We start from the raw sequence: 17,912 nt of genomic DNA, 5'->3' as shown, positions 1-17,912 counted from the left end.
TGTCACGTGTATGAGTTTTTATATCAGGTTGGGTTGTTCTGTGTCGGGTAATTCCCTCATGTTTACTCTAGTTAGCTCATGACGCCCCTTCTGACCCACTTACCTATGATGATGTAATAAGAAAGATACGTTATGTTGGTACTCGGTTGAGTAAGGTACCGGGTTCCGGCCGCGGCCCATCGGTTTGGGTCGTGACAAAAGTGGTATCAAAGCAGTTCTGTCCTAGGGAGTCTGCAAGCCGTGTCTAGTAGAGTCTTGTTTATGGGTGTGTTGTGCACCACACTTATAAGCATGAAGCTACATGGCATTTAGGACTGTCACTCTTTCTTCTTACTCTAGATCGTGTGGTAGAGCTCAGTTGTAAGAAGTCAATTTCCTAAACTCTATTTTATTCGAAATAATACGATACCTGCATCCAAAAGACAGCTGGTAAGAGATTGAATGTGGCTGTGGAAGAGTTGAGTCAGAGGAACTCGATTTTGCATTATGCTTATGATGAATAAATGTGAGGTCTTCAACAGAACATGTGTACTAAGATGTGTAAGCTTCTTGATAAGGAGCCTTTAGAAAAGAATATCTATCCCCTCATATGGTAAAAAGGAATAAGAGAATCGAAAGATAGACACAAGTTTCAGCAAGTAAAAGAAGCAAGGTGAAGAAGGGTGCGAGGTACCCAGTTAATGAAGATTAACAGTATTTACAATTCAAGGAGAGAAATATAAGCAATCCGAGTTACTTTCAACAGTAATGAAGATATATACAATTAGCTACACCCATCTAAATTATGCCCTATGGGAGCTAACAGATATGTCTTAAGAGAAGAACAGGATATCAGGATCCGGTTGGGGTTAGAGTAACCCAAAATGGTAAATGGATTGTTAGCGTTAGCTGACATTTCCGAAGGATAATGCAAATGTGCTAATAGATTTCCTTGTGAGACGCCAAGATGGTGCACTCTAAAATAGTACAACTAGATATGAGTACTACAAAGATAGGCACTGGAAGCCTAGAAGGGATAAATATTATCATAGTGTGACTCTCGTCCCTAGTAGAGAAAGAATGTTAGGCAACCCGAAAAGCCAGATGGAGCAAGGGGAGCTAAAAGCAAAAGAATGTCTTGTTTGAGTTTTCAGAATAAAGTGATAGACATAAATATTAGGGGGAAATAAGAAGAGAGTTAATGAAGCATTATGAGTAAGCTGTGATACATGGATGACAACGGTAGATCAAAACGATGACAGTATTACAGAGTCTATAGTCAATTGAAAGAAAAGACGAGAGGTGATAGGCCTTGAGACAACACAAGAGTATAGGCCATAAAGTCATATCCTCATTTTGAGAAATAAGTCCGTGACTCTAGCGTGATTACCAGAAGGAAAAGTTAGACCCCAGAGTAATAGAAATCAGTATGGGCTGGTGAACAAGGTAAACTAAATATGGATTAGGGACTGAGTGATTTGATAATTGTCGACATCATGAGAATTTCAGATTTCGTTCCGGCGATAATAGAATAGACAACAAAAGAAGATTCATGAAAAATTCAGAGAATGGTCATTCAGGAAGACACTTCCCTAAAGCAAGCAATGTGAGCAAAGTTAAGCTTAAGGGACTGTATGTACCAGTTACACTAAGTGTCACCCTCGCGAGTAAGGAATTTTATTATCCTTGATACAAAAAAATATTACCGCAAGGCAAGTAAAGGTCATCGATGATATGAAAAGATGCCAAAGATAAAGAGGTAAAACATCTATACGTCATCATAGCACTAAATCTTAGTACTTCCCTAAAGGGGGGAATATAAAGTGATGTGGCATTAAGTCAGAATTAAATGGTCCTAGTAACTATGGAATGGTAAAGGAAGAATGCGATAACAATGAAAAAGTAATGAGATTGCATTTATTCAAAGCCTACAGATATGCTACGATTATAGAACATTATGCAAGCACGACGTCAAGGAGTGGAAGTAAGGGTTCCTGCCCGAGATGTTATTGGTAAATAAGGAGACAGTGCGAGACGTAAGTTAAGACAAAAGAAATAACACAAGAAAGATCACGTGGAATATTGCTATGAGATTGGGCCAACGAATACTTAGTAATTGATTCAGGAAGAGCCTAGTTATGGCTAGATAAGAGGATACAGATAAAAAAATAGATCATGCAAGATAAACAGAGTGAACCCCAACATGGGGAATTCAGTCTCGCAGATATGACATCACCCTTGAGAATTATTCAGATAGGAGTTGGGGTAGTTAAAGGTAAATAAAATAGAACGCCACTGGGAAGATAGTCAAAATATCAGTTCAGAAGTAACCATACAAGCATACGGGCATGGAAATAAATAACTACGGATAATTATAGGCGAGGAAGGACATCAAAAAATTCCGTCAAGTATACGATGTGATAAGCTTGCATCTTTACAAGAGTTAGAGGATCCTCCCTAAGTACTACAATGAAAGATTAGCTGAGGAAATAAGGAAAAAGGCTTCAACCTAAGCACAATGACCTAAAGAGGAAATGGTCTTGTAACAACAGTCTCACAACAACATTGTATGCACTCCATAAGAAAGTGGCACCTATCGTGGCTAATAAACAGGAAAAAAAATTCAAAAAGTGATATTCAAGATCATATGAGTTGTACGAAAATTTCGGGATGCGTGGGAACTAAGATAAGCTAAGTATGCACGCAACAAGGGAGAAGAAAGATGAGAAGGAATGAAAGGAATTATTCGATCAATGATCCAAAGTTAGTTACGTTATGAACGCACTTAAGATTTTGGAATATTTTCCATGCAGTATATATATTGACATTCATACAGCCGTAGAAGACTCCGGTATAACTTAAAAGAAGGAATTGAGCCCAGGGCATAGACAAAGGATTGAATTGTCAGAAGATTGTATCATGTGTATTCCATAGCGCCCATGAAAGGCTAAAGTAATAACTAATACCATGAGCCGCAGATCGGAAGATAGCTTAAGCCTACATAAAGGCTGATCAGAAGGAAGAGGAAACTAAAGAGTTACATCAATGAAGTAAATCATGAGTCTGATTATTGGACCCAGAAAATTATAGACATCATGATTGAGAACATAATGGAATCACTCTTAATATCAGAGGTGCAAGAGAGATAGTACAACAACCATATTCTATAACGGCTCTACGATAAAGCCAGTTAGAAGAGTACCAGCCTTATAAGAAGTTAGTATGAAGCTCCCACCGGATTGTGTATGCACCAGAGGTGCAAGTATTATAATAGAGCTTCAAGTTGTGGATGTGAATTATACCTATGTGGAAGGGAGGTTATGAAAGAGATAGAAGATGTGAGGCAATATTGTAGGATAAGTAAGGTAAAGGTGAACAACATCCGAGATACTCAAATGCAGAAGATTGTGAATAGTCCATACTTTGGATAGAGGGCAAGAAGTGCGGGGATTCAATATCCAGGAACGATAGCGGCGGCGGCGGTGGCATATCTTCTAGCCTATGGTTTCTAGGTATCGAAAGGTCTAGTTAAAAGAATAAAAAAGAGTTAGAGATGATGTGATGTCTCGCTTGATGTTTTAGAATAACACGAGGAAATCTATGGTGCAAGCAAGTTGTAGGAAGGTTGCGAGTAGTATAAATAGATATGTGTAGGTCGCAAGCTAAAGTATGGTAAAGCGACAAAGTTTTGGGAAGACAGGAGTAAGGATAAGAAAGGGCGAGTGAGAAGGTGACGAGAATGGATAAGTCCTCAGGATTAAGCCCATGAAAACAAGAAGAGCTGATGATTTTTCTAAGTTATACAAAGCTCAGTATAGCCTGAGTGAACTCAAAGGAGTCTAAGACTAATGGCATTTAGAAGAGATGGAATGCCGCCCTGATAGTACAATGAAGGTGTAATTATGATAGATAAAGGATGACGATTGGGCCTTCGATTGAGTAATAATTTGAAGAGGATTTCATGAATTGTACGGGATAAAAATACCCACGCAAGTGAATCATATTGGGATGACTATGATATGAAATATGGTTATGAAAGTATAGTATCGCCCCCAGGTGGATCAGGAAAATCACTTCAAATGTTCCATGATGCAGCGTAAGCCCTTGTTGCAATATATTACGTAAGAAGTTTCAAGTTATCAATGGAAGATTGCAGATCAACATTGAGGTAAATCAACAATGGATGTGTAAAAGCTGCAAAGTACGAGATGAGATTAGGCCATCAGTCTTAAGTTGAATAGTAATGAAGAAGCATTAAAAGACTTAGATTCACGCATATAGGACAAGCAACGAGAGTAACCTGGAGTTTGGTAGCAGACCTCAATAACGATAAATCGAAATAAGAAATATGGTATAGTATGGCCTACTTAGATGAAGTAAAGTTAATGACGCCCAGAGGGACAGCTTGACATAATTTTATATATGAACACAAAGTGAAGCCTAGAGATTGGCTAAAAGCTGGAGGAAAGAGAAGAAAAGAGTCGCATAGGCGCACATAGAAAGTTAGAGTCATATAGGCTGCATGATAGAAGATAGCAAGAGTTACGAAATTAGAAGGATTCCGACTACAAGTCATGGTGTGAGAAAGAGGCTTAAAGGTGGGAATACCCCGGACTTTGGAAATTATTCAAAGAACAATGGCCTAAATAGCAAGAAAAGTATTAAAGTATTCGCAAGAGTTATGGGTTATGAAAATGATAAGTGCATCAGTCAACATTCGAGGACGAATGTTCCAAAGGGGGGAATGATGTTACACCCCATATTTTCGTACGAAAGTACGTCATAAGTAAATTGATCAAAGCTCAAAAATGAGATATTACATCCCGCATTTTCGTACGTTAAAGTTTCGTCGTAAGTTAATCGACGTAAGTTCGGGAATGGGATTATTTTGAGATTATAAGCATTATGCTATTTCAAACAAGTGACGAGTAAATTCGTGAAGGTGAGAGGGTCAGCAAATCGAAGAAAATGAATTTTGTCGAAGTTTGACATTTTGGGTAAAATACGGTCCGAGTTAAAATACCCGGTATTTATGGACTAGTGCCATACAAGGTACTATATGACCATGATAGTAAGGTGTATAAAGTGTGTTAAAAGTGAGTAGTATTTTAAGTAATTTGAGATAATTCTTAATTATGTGGATAATTGGTTAATGGAAGAAATTAACAAGTTAACTAAGGATTAGTGGGTGATTAATTAAGATGTTGGATAAGGCCTAAAGAGCCTCACGTGGCAGCAAGCCTCCCCTATATTAGTGACTCTTAAAGTCACATAAAAGGTGGCACACTTGGAGGAATTTTTGTAGCTTAGTCATTAGTATATGGGGCCCACACCATTTAAGGCATAAAATTTCTCTAATTCAAAGAGTGGTCTCATATATCAAAGTGTTAGCTACGGTCTTCAACAAGAATTCAAATACAAATTTACTTATCATCTTCAACAAATTCAACAAGATTTCATGACAATTCAACATGATTTCATAGCATCTTAAGCAACGTGAGATTTTGTAATTATAAGGGAGTACGGTGCAATCTTTCTCAAAAATATCATACGAATTTTTTCCTACTCCGATCTTGCCGTCACATGTTTTGTCGCAATTAACGTGTGTTAGAGGGATTATCAAGAGAATCGACTCAGGTATATTAAGTCTATCCCTTCTTTCTTTTTGGCATGATCCATACGATACTAACGAAATGAGTAAACGCACAATTTTTATAAATGACTCTATTCATAGAAGTACTAGGGGTGTCTATGTTATTGATTCCCCATGTGAATAATTATTATATCTTATGTTCATGGGTCTCAGAAAAATACGTATTTGATAAAGTTTATCCGAAAGGCATATTAATTTTATGACATTCCGAGAAATCTTATTAACGTATTTCTTATGCATTTCATGCATTTATACATGTGCATTGACCCATGACCGGATGACTTTATATACGCGTATATTATATGTATATGGGATGTGGGAAAAGGTTTCGCCGTTATATACGCACCGCCACATGATCAGTTGGTATACGTTCATGATTTGCCCACAGTGGCCGAGATGATATGACGGGATACCCTTAGAGACTTGATAATGATATGAACGCATATACCTATGCATGGTATGACATTTATATGCATATGCATGGTATTGTAAATATAAATGTTTCACAGAGCTATTCAGACTTACATGTCGAGTCTTTTACTCCATGTTTCTCTCATGTCTATTATTTACTGATTTTCATTCCTTACATACTCGGTACATTATTTGTACTGATGTCCCTTTTGCCTGGGGACGCTGCGTTTCATGCCCACAGGTCTCGATAGATAGGTAGAGAGTCCTCCAAGTAGGCGATCAGCTTAGCGAAAGATATTGGTGCACTCCAGTTGCTCCGGAGTTGCTTGTTTGGTCAGTATGATTTAGATGTGTATTGTTTGGTATGGCGGGGCTCTGTCCCGACCTTTATGACAATTATGTATTCTTAGAGGCTTGTAGAAAAATGTCATGTGTACGGGTATTTGTATGGCCTCCTCGGCCTATGTTTTGAGTTTATAAATGATCATGTTTGCCTTATAGGCCCGTATATCACGTGTATGGGTTTTTATATCAAGTTGGGTCGTTCTATATCGGGTAATTCCCTCATGTTATCTCATGACGTCCCTTCTGACCCACTTACCTATGATGATGTAATAAGAAAGATACGTTACATTGGTACTCGGTTGAGTAAGGTACCGGGTGCCCGCCGCGGCTTATCGGTTTGGGTCGTGACATGAGATACCCCAGTCAAACAAGCCTGTACAATGCCTTCTAACCAAACTCACTCATGAATAAAGAGAAGATATATTTCATTAATTAGACAATGAGGGGTCATGTGAACAACACCAGTTCATTACCATTAGTTGCGTCATTAACAAGTTTGAAAATACATACACTTTCATAGTTTGAAGTGGAACATGAGATACAAATACAATATCTTTATTTGTCTTTCCCAAAACAAGATACAACCCACGCTATGTCTACATAGCCTCTAGTAGATACGAAAGAGTAGTAGGATAGTGCCAGCAATAAGGCTCCGGCTATTCCTCAAAACACTATACGTAGGAGACAAGAGATACAAGACCCCAAAATGAAGTGGGGCTCACCAAGGCAGCTGAGAGGGTGTACTGCTATCACTGATCAAGGCCGCCTACTGTGGAACCACCTATATCCACTAAAGATGCAGCGCCCCTGGCAAAAGGAGACGTTACTACATATGGAATAGTACTAGTATGTAAAACTAAACACCCTCTCAATAGAACGAGCAACAGTAAGATGAGAAGGAAACATGGAATTAATGAGAACCTCGAACAATATTAAAGTACTAAGTTAGGAGAAAGATAGATTTCAAGTAAATTTCAATGTTTTTAAGTTGGGAGTTATTTAGTACCGATACACCACCGTGCTTTTAGCACGGAGTCTGATATCAGGCCGATCGGCTAAGCCGTCTCACCCCGAGACATCCACTCACAACACCACCATGTGTGCGGCATGGCGTCCGATCTCAGCCTGATCGGCTAAGCCGTCTCACCACAATGTCGTGTGGGTCGACGTTACATCACCTCCCACTAGCAATCATCTCATCCCATTTAAGGGGAATTACCTCAACACATCAATCTCATCCCATATTCAGGGAAAAATCTCAACACCTCACACGGGTATTTTACCCCTCACTCCTACACCGGCATGTGTAGTTTCGGGGTTCGATTATTTCAACTTACCCTTCCTCGATGACTAAACGATACTCCCAAAACATTTATTATTTAAAGGAATTACAGCTCATTTCATAATCATTCACACACCTTTCCATTTCATTGGCACTAGTAGCCACAATTGTAATATCATTTTCGGCACGTCGGCCGTATTTCATATTTCATACTCACCCCTATAACTTCCAAGCATCTTCATGGTTCATCAACAATAAGGAAATTTCAAATCAATACTTTAAGTGTAAATATATGAGCAACAAGAGTCTTGATTACATTGAGTTCCTCTTCCACAATTAAGCATACTAACTCGCAATTGAAGCATGATTTTTAAATCACAATACCTTTAATACATTGGTCATACTAGATCACATTCTCGGAGGGAATCATAACATGATGGGATTATTTAAACATATATTGAGTACATACATCTTCCATCACAACACTTATACTAGAACAATCAAATTTAGTAGGAAGGACTTGGAACACGGGAAATACGAAATTTAGCCAATCATAATCGCAACTTACGAGGACATCATGAAATTACAAGAAGAGGTTGGCTTACATACCTCACTTGAGCTTTCTTTAATTTAGTACGACGCTCTGAAACTCCTAGCGACTTCAATCTAATTAAAGACATGACAAAATTGAATTATAATTAGGAATATACTCGGGGGTCTAGCTCATTTGATCATTTTATCAAACACTAGGTTGGCATTATGATTTCAAGGTTCTTCAATGGTGGATTCCTTTACCCCACAATCAATCCCCATTTCAATAGGCCACCCACAAATACTCCACAACCTCCCTACCACCTTTATAAGTACATGCATGCATAAATAACAACCCTTATTCTCAAAACCTCATTCCCCATTACCTATTCCCAATCCAAATTTTGAAATTGAAGGCTAGGGCTAGAATCTTAACTCTTGGATAAAGTCCTGAGTCTGAACTCATCAACAAGACATGAAAATCTACTTCGTTCCACAAATGAAATAACATGAAAGAATATCTCAAAAACCTTCATAACTCAAGACTGTATGACACATCCGCAGAAATTGAGCATCCAATAGTCCTTTTCACATCTCAAGAAAACCCTTCCCGTCAGATTTAAATCATCTGAACACATCCCGCAGTCACATCCTACTCATCATATAGCCATCCAACCACTCACCGAGCCACCAGTCTCATTCACAGGGACACAACTGGATATAGAAGTCCAGAAGCACTTGCTCACACAACTGTAACTACTGAGCATAAGCTGCGGTCCAACCGGGCCTTGAGTCCTCCAGACTGGCCCATCACCAAAGCACAAAAAACACAACTCGTACCTCATCCATGGAATCCACAAGCCGTCAATGTAGAGCTGATATCGAGCGCTCGCATGCGCATACGAGTGAGTGAAAGGAATTCAAAGAGATATGCTTCAAGCTAAATCAATGCCGCATGATAAGGAAAGAAAGATGGGAAGTTTATCCTTAATGCCCTGTAGCCTCTCGAAGATAGGTATGGAAGCTATCATACCGATCTGCAAGACTCTACTAGATACTTGCTCATGACTCATAGAACCTATGAACCTAGAGCTCTGATACCAACTTGTCATGACCCAAAATCCAATTAGTCGTGATGGCACCTAACCCAACCCGCTAGGTAAGCAAATTTAACAATAATCCAATTTCAAATGAGATTTACTGAGAAAATAATGATGAAATAACTAAACTTTTATACAACATCCCAAGGACTGGTAGTACAAATCATGAGCTTCTAAGATTTAGAATTTTACAAAAACTGAACTAAAATAAATACCACATTGGTTTGGATTGTACATGAACAACATTCAAATCTAAAGCTACCAAGGACAAGTGATAGCCATAACTGGAACGCGGGTACATATTCAATGCCATCTCCCGCCAAAAATACCAGCAACAACTCCAACATCCACACGCAAGGTGTAAGAGTGTAGTATGAGTACAACCGACCCCATGTACTCAATAAGTATCCGAACTAACATCGGTTTGGTAAAAAATCAAGAACTATAGATGATACTCACTAGCACCTGCACAGTTCATAATTTCAACAAGTATAGAACAGATACATGATCAAAATAGGAAATCTCAGGTAAAACCACTTTGATGCTCATAATTCTTTGTTTTAAAGTGTTCTGCTCAGTAACCAATCCAGCATATAAGGAATATATGCAAGTAAAATCAGGTAAACAGTCGGGGAAATTTCAAGTAAATATGAAATGCAATAACCAAATATCAGTCCGTTATGGCACACAACCCGATCCAATAACAGTAACCGGCTCTCCCAGAGCTCACATCAACAAGAAACTCGTCGGTTTCTCATAGTCCGTGTGTACACCATCAAGAGAGAAACATGATAGGGTGACCCTAGGGGGATGGATCCGTATCCACACACTGCACGAGCAACTCATGTGCTAATAATATCAAACTCACGGATATCTCACATGCTGCACAGACAACTCACATACTATAATATCAATATCTGGATCCGCACGGATAACTCACGTGCTGCACGGACAACTTACGTGCTAATAATATCAATCTGTCGGCGTGGTCACATGCACAGTATCATAATCCGCCTGTCATGGTCACAGGCATAACAACACAATCCGCTCGGCGTGGTTACATGCACAATGTCATAATCCGTCCGGCATGATCATAGGCATAACAACACAATCTGCCCGGCGTGGTCACAAGCATCCAGTCCAATCATATCACACAGGAGCAAATAAACAAGAATACACGTATGTGATGAATGAATAACAAATATCATGCTCCTGAACTGGTATAAATGACATGCAAAAGTGTAGGCATGTGCAGAGTGTGCTATCATAGCTTAAACAACAATTTCATCAAAGAATAGCATTTATCAAGTTCATTCAGGGATTAAACCTCTATGTAGCCTCAAGCACGACTCAAATAGTTCACACAATATTACAAATATGAGAAACATCATAGATTAAAGTTTAACAATCAATTCTAGGCTTATCATAGTCTAAACACAACCCGAGTATGGATAAATACCCCCGGTGTCAGCACATGGGTTCAAACCCCACGCATGTGCGCACCCACAGCACATAGCTATCGCAAATAATTCAGGCAACTAGTGCCTCAACCAAGTTTAAATAAGATAATTATCTCAAACAAGCCAAGACAAATACCGACCAAGCCAAATGACACTCTAGAAATGTCATCCCGCGTGTATCCACCTCCGAACGGCTCGAAGCTAGCCAAAAGCAACTCAAAAATATCAAATAATGCCTAAGGATACAATCCCAACTAATAAAGGTCAGATCTTTACACTTTTACTCAAAGTCAACAAAAAAGTGAAACTCGGGACCGCACCTCGAAACCCAACAAAATACATAAAATCTGATAACCCATTCAATTATGAGTCCAACCAAACTAATTTCACTAAACTCCAACTCCGAATCGATGTTCAAGACTCAAAACTTCACTTTATGAAATTTTAGACAACCCCCCCCCCCCCCTCAATTTCTCTTTGAAATCATCAATCAAATGCAAAAAACGAAGATGAAATAATGGAATGAAATCAATACCGAGTATAAAACACTTACCCCAATCCATGGGGTGAAAAGCACCTCAAATATCGCCTCAATCTGAGCTCCATAGCTCAAAATATGCTAAAATGAACTCAAAATCCTGAAATTTGATGTTTTAATGCACTGCCATGGGTCCCTTTCACGATCATGATCCCCAAAATTGCGATCGCGATTCAAAAAATATTCCAAATCAATTTTTACCCTTTACGATCACAAAAATTTCCCTGTGATTGCGATGAACAAATTCCAACAAGCTTGCCCAACTCTTCCTGATAGCCTCCAGTATAATGACTATAACGTTTTCTGCAAAACTCTAAATGACAAACGGTTTAATTTTACTAAAACTACACACCATGGGCTACAACTTTCTTTTTTGGATCATCTCCAGATTCCTTATAGATGGCAAGATATAAGTTTTCAAAGTCAGCTATGTGTCAGCAGAATTTCTTCTTCGAACTCGAAGAACCCTCCGCGAACACTTTTCCATTTTACTCATCGGGAACGCGACCCAAAGTCCGTGATCGCGATGCACATTGCTGTAGCCAAAAACCAGCAACTAAAAATGGCCTAGAAATGGTTCAAAACCACACCGAAACTCACCCGAGCCCCCTCGGGACCCCGGCCGAACATACCAACAAGTCTCAAAACATATTACGGAGTTACTCGAAGCCTCAAATCACACATATTAACATCAAAACCACGAATTGTCGATCAAGATCAATCTCTTAAGTTCATAAATTTCTAACTTCGAACCAAGCGTCTGATTCAAGCTTAACCAATCCGGAATGAATCCAAATTTTGGATACAAGTTTCAAATAACATATGAACCTATTCCAACTCCCAGAACAACTATTCAAACCCGATATAATCAAAGTCAACTCACAGTTAACTTATGAACATTACAAACCTTCAAATAGCCAACTTTTGCCAAATAGTGCTTAAACCTTCTATAAATATCCAAGTGCAAATTCGGGCATACGCCTAAATCCAAAATCACTATCCAGACCTAACAGAACCATCAAAACTTTGATCCGAGGTCAAATACTGAAAAGTCAAACTTGGTCAAATCTTCCAACTTAAAGCTTCAAACATGAAATTCATCCTTCCAAACATATTCTGAATCACCCGAAGACCGAAACCGATGATACACACGAGTCATAATACATCATACAGAGCTACTCATGCCCTCAAACCATCGAGCGAAATGCAAATGCTCAAAATGATCGGTCGGATAGTTACATTGAAGAAAGATGACGCTTCATAGTGGATAGAAGAATGTTAGAAATCTTTCGACATAATCAAGGAGTATTTAGTCCGCTAGTGTTAGTTCCTCCTGAACCGGGAAAGACATTAATTCTATACTTGTCCATTTTGGATAATGCATTTGGATGTGTTGGGAAAACACAATGAGACTGGAAAGAAGGAGCAAGCATCTATTAAGTGAGCAAGAAATTCACACCGTACGAAGCCAGATACACCTTGTTAGCACGAACCTGCTGCACTTTGACCTAGATCACTCAGAAGTTAAGGCACTATCTATCGGCATATACGACATATCTGATATCCCGACTCGACCCGCTCAAGTACATATTCCAAAAATTGATGCCTATAGGAATGTTGTCCAAATGGCAGATTCTTTTCAGTGAGTTCGATATTGTGTACATGACACAGAAAGCTATCAAAGGACAAGCATTGGCCGATCATCTTGCAGAAAACCCGGTGGACAAATTAAGAGTCGCTTACCTCATATTTCCTAGATGAAGAAGTGTTGTTTGCAGGGGAGGAGAGTCATATCCAGGATAGAGGATATTTTTCGTTGGAGTGGTTAATTTCAAAAGAGTAGGAATTTGAGCAGTCCTAATTTCAGAGTCGGGACAACATTATTCGGCTTCAGCTAAGATAAGGTTCCCTTACACAAATAATATGGCAGAACATGAAGCATTCATCCTCGGGATTAGGATGGAAGATGACAGGAACATCAAGTAACTTTTTGTCATAGGAGATTCTGATTTGCTGGTACACCAAGTTCAGGGCGAATAGACCACCAAGAATGTCAAGATCCTTCCACACCTGCACTACGTAAGGGAGTTGTGTAAGAAGTTCACCAAGATCGAGTTCAAGCATGTTCCCAGAATCCAGAATGAGTTCGCTGACACTCTTGCAACTTTGTCATCTATGATACAGCATCCGAATAAGAATTATGTCACGACCCAAACCGATGGGCCGCGGCGGGCACCCGGTACCTTACTTAACCGAGTACCAACGTAACATATATTTCTTATTACATCATCATATACACGTGACATACGTGCCTAATAGGCCAACATGATTATTTATAAACTCAAAACATAGGCCGACAAGGCCGTACAATCTTTCACGTACACGACATATGTCTACAAGCCTCTAAGATTACATAAATGTCATAAATGTCGGGGCAGGGCCCCGCCATACTAATCAGTACATGTCCTAATCATACTAACCACATAAGCAACTCCGGAGCAAATGAAGCGTACCAACACCTTCTGCTGAGCTGATAGCCTACTTGGAGGACTCTCAACTTGTCTATCAGGACCTACGGGCATGAAACACAGCGTCTCCAGGCAAAAGGAATGTCAGTACAAATAATGTACCGAGTATGTAAGGAATGAAAATCAGTAAATAATAGACATGAGAGAAACATAGAGTAAAAGACTCGACATGTACGTCTGCATAGCTCTGTGAATTATTTAATTTTTATAATGTCATGCATATGCATATAAATGGCATACCATGCATAGGTATATGCGTTCATAACATCATCAAGCCTCTGTGGGCATCCCATCATATCATTTCGGCCACTGTGGGTGAATCATCAACGTATACCAGCTGATCAGGTGGTGGTGCGTATATAACGCCATAACCTTTTTCCATATCCCATATACATATAATATATGTGTATATAACACCATCTGGTCATGGGTCAATGTACATGTATAAATGCATGAAATGCATAAGAATTACGTTAATAAGATTTCTTGGAATGTCATAAAATCAATATGCCTTTCGGATAAACTTTATCAAATACGTATTTTTCTGAGACCCATGAACAGAAGATATAATAATAATTCACATGGGAAATCAAGAATATAGACAACCCTACTATTTCTATGAATAGAGTCATTTATGAAAGTTGCGTATTTTTCTGGTTTCATTTGTATTATTTGGATCACGCCAAAAGGAAAGATGGGATAGCCTTAACATACCTGAGCCAATTCTCTTGACAATTTTTCCAACACCCGTCTTTTGCGACAACTCACGTAACGGCGGATCGAAGTAGGTAAAGATCCATATGATATTCTTGAAAAAGATTGCACTGTACTCCCTTAAAATTACAAAATCTCGTTGCTATAACATTACGTAGTCTCGTATGATTTTTGTAGCAAAATCACGTTGCCAATATTTTGAATAAGTTGCTGAATTTTTCCTTTGAATTTGATCATAATATTTTTAAATTAGAATGGAGCATTTGCTTATTTTAAGCAAGGAATGATTAGGCCGTAACATTTCTTGGCATTTCTTGATAACTTTCTTTTACCAAATGAGGTGAAGTGCCTAACTCTTTAAATTTTGCCATCTTGCAATTTAATTAAGATTCACCTAGTGGCTCTTATATGGCTGCCACGTAAGTAGTTATAAGACTTATCCAAAAGTCACCCACTTAATTCCTTAATCAATTCATTAATCCCCACTAGTCCAATAATAAACCAATTATCCACATAATTAAGAATTATCATAAAATGCTACTCACTTTTAATACACTTTATACACTTTACTATCATGGCTATGTGGTACCTTGTATGGCACTAGTCCATAAATACGGGATTTATAGCTTAGACCGTTTTTTTCCCCAAAATGTCAAATTTCGACGAAATTCATTTTCTTCGATTTGCTTACCCTCTCACCTTCACGGATTTACTCATCACTTGTTTGAAATAGCATAATACTTATAATCTTACAATAATCTCATTCACGAACTTACGTCGATTAACTTACGACGAAACTTTATCGTACGAAAATGCGGGATGTAACATCTCATTCCCGAGCTTCCATTAATTTATTTATGGCGCACTTTCACGTATGAAAATATGAGGTGTAACAAATTACATCAACCCCATTGAGATAGATGTTCGAGACCAACATGCATAATTTTTCCATGTAGATGAAGAGCCAGATGGTAAGACTTGGTACCACAACATCAAAAGGTTCATCGAAGTAAGAGAAAACCCATAAAATGCCACCAATGGTCAGAAGCAAACATTAGGAAGACTAGCAAATCACTTTTTCCTTAACGGGGAAGTCCTGTATTGGAGGACCCCGGACTTGGGTGTGATAAGATGTGTAGATGCTACTGAAGCAACAAGGTTATTGGAAGAAATACATCCAGGAATGTGCGTGCCTCACATGAACGGATTCACCTTAGCCAAGAAGATTTTGAGAGTTGGATACTTTTAGATGGCCAAGGAAAGTGATAGCATTCGTTACGTGCAGAAGTGTGACAAGTGTTAGATCCATGGGGATTTCATTCGGGTTCCACCGAATGAGTTAAAGTCAATGGGTTCTCCTTGGCCATTTTTCACTTGGGGCATGGATGTGATTGGACCTATAGAACCCGCCGCATCAAACAAACATGTTTAATTTTGGTAGCCATCAACTAATTCGTCAAATGGGTCGAAGCCTCTACATAAAAGGTTGTCACGAAGAAGGTGGTGGAAGATTTCATTCGGAACAACATAGTTTGCAGATTCGGAATTCCAGAGTCAATCATAATTGACAATGCAACCAATCTCAATAGTGGTCTCATGAGGGAGATTTGCCAGACGTTTAGAATCGTCCATTGAAACTCCACAGCCTACATGCCACAAATGAATGGAGCAGTTGAAGTAGTCAACAAAAACATCAAGAGGATCTTACGAAAGATAGTGGACAACCACAGGCAATGGCATGAAAAGCTATCCTTTTCCTTACTGGGTTACCACACTACTATGAGAACAACCACTAGGGTAATGACATACATGTTGGTAGATGGCACAAAAGTTGTGATACCCGTAGATGTCGAGATACCATCTTTGAGAGTTATCCAGGAAGCCAAGATGGATGATGCAAATTGTATATGTGTCAATCAAGAACAACTCACGCTCATTGACAAAAAGAGAATGTATGCAGTGTGTCATGGTCAACTGTATCAGAATAGGATGATCAATGCATTCAACAGAAAGGTAAAACCTTGGCAATTCACACCAGGGCAACTGGTGTTAAAGAAGATATTTCTCCATCAAGAAGAGGCCAAGGGGAAATTCGTGCCGAATTGGCAGGGTCCTTATGTGGTCCATCGAATATTGTCGAGAGGAGCATCGATTCTAGCAGAAATGGATGGCATGGTCAGCACGAAGCCCATCAATTCAGACATGGTCAAAAGATACTACATTTGAAGATAATAGAATTAGGGTTTTGTTGTAACAGAACTATGCTCGACCTGACTTCCGTCGGTGAGATACACAGGCAACCCACGTAGGGACCGGTATTCTTCCTTCTCCCTCTTGTGATAAAAATCCAAATGTCATTTTGTATATATTGGAACTACGCCACGACTTGATTTCCTTTGGCAGGAATACATAGGCAATCGATGTCGGATTCAGTCATCTATTGTAATCGAACTATGTTTTGGCCTGATTCCATTTGGATATGTAGGCAGTCTAATTCCGACTCGGCCATATTATTTCAAATTTTTATCTCTTTGCATCTATCATAATCGAACTACATTTTGACCTGATTCCATTTGGATATGTAGGCTACCTGAGTCATGCTCGGTCATCATAATCTATTTCATCATTTTATCATCCTCAAACTGCGTTTAGGCCTGATTCTACTTGGAAACGTACGCAACCTGAAAAGGTTCGTCCATAACCCTAGGAATGCCTTTGTAATTCATTTGTTTAGATTAGGACGTGATCACAATAGTGAGAAGCTACGTCATCATGGGCATATATGAAAGGACATAGCCATGTAGAGACGATACTCGCGCCAGAAGGAACTTTATCATAATCCAAAACAACGGCGTTTGTCATAAACATAAAATAGTTTTTCAAAATATCCTTTAAAAATTCTACTCTTCCACCTATCAAACTTCATGGTATAACCCATGTTTTCACTTAAAAATGGATGAAAATTGAACTTATACGCGGTTTTAAGGATATGTGGACTAATTCAATACACGTGATTAATGACGTTAGATAAAGAAAATAAAAGATATAGTAAATAGCCAAACCAATGATGATAGTGAGTCCAAGCTCCGTTAAAGACTTAACAAGGAACCTGCCTTCGGTTCTGAGCTTACACTTTATGAAGAACTTATGAACAAAAACAATAACTTTGAATAACTTTTAGAAATAGAGAGAACAAAACTATATTGCCTAGTATACGTGTTACAGTGTGCCCAATGAATAATTAGCTTCCCCTTTATATAGTAGGGGAGTTTTACCCTAGATACAATTTTAAGAAAGGTAAAAATCTTCCTTTTCGCTAGTCACTGATTTTCCGCCGATACATGCCGAGAATTACGCCATGATATCCGATT

General features: G+C 38.8%; 1 protein-coding gene across 1 annotated transcript; it reads left to right on the top strand.

Moving 5' to 3' along the window:
• The first annotated feature begins 16,191 nt into the window (after positions 1-16,191).
• LOC138907622 (uncharacterized) lies at positions 16,192-16,767 on the top strand. The gene has a single exon (XM_070198226.1). The coding sequence runs from the start codon at positions 16,192-16,194 to the stop codon at positions 16,765-16,767; it is 576 nt and encodes a 191-aa protein (XP_070054327.1).
• Positions 16,768-17,912: the final 1,145 nt, after the last annotated feature.

The sequence above is a fragment of the Nicotiana tomentosiformis genome, chromosome 3, assembly GCF_000390325.3.
Source record: "Nicotiana tomentosiformis chromosome 3, ASM39032v3, whole genome shotgun sequence".
In the NCBI taxonomy this organism is placed as follows: Eukaryota; Viridiplantae; Streptophyta; class Magnoliopsida; order Solanales; family Solanaceae; genus Nicotiana; species Nicotiana tomentosiformis.
The sequence above is the reverse complement of the archived record's forward strand: the minus strand, read 5'-3'. Positions and strand labels throughout refer to the sequence as shown.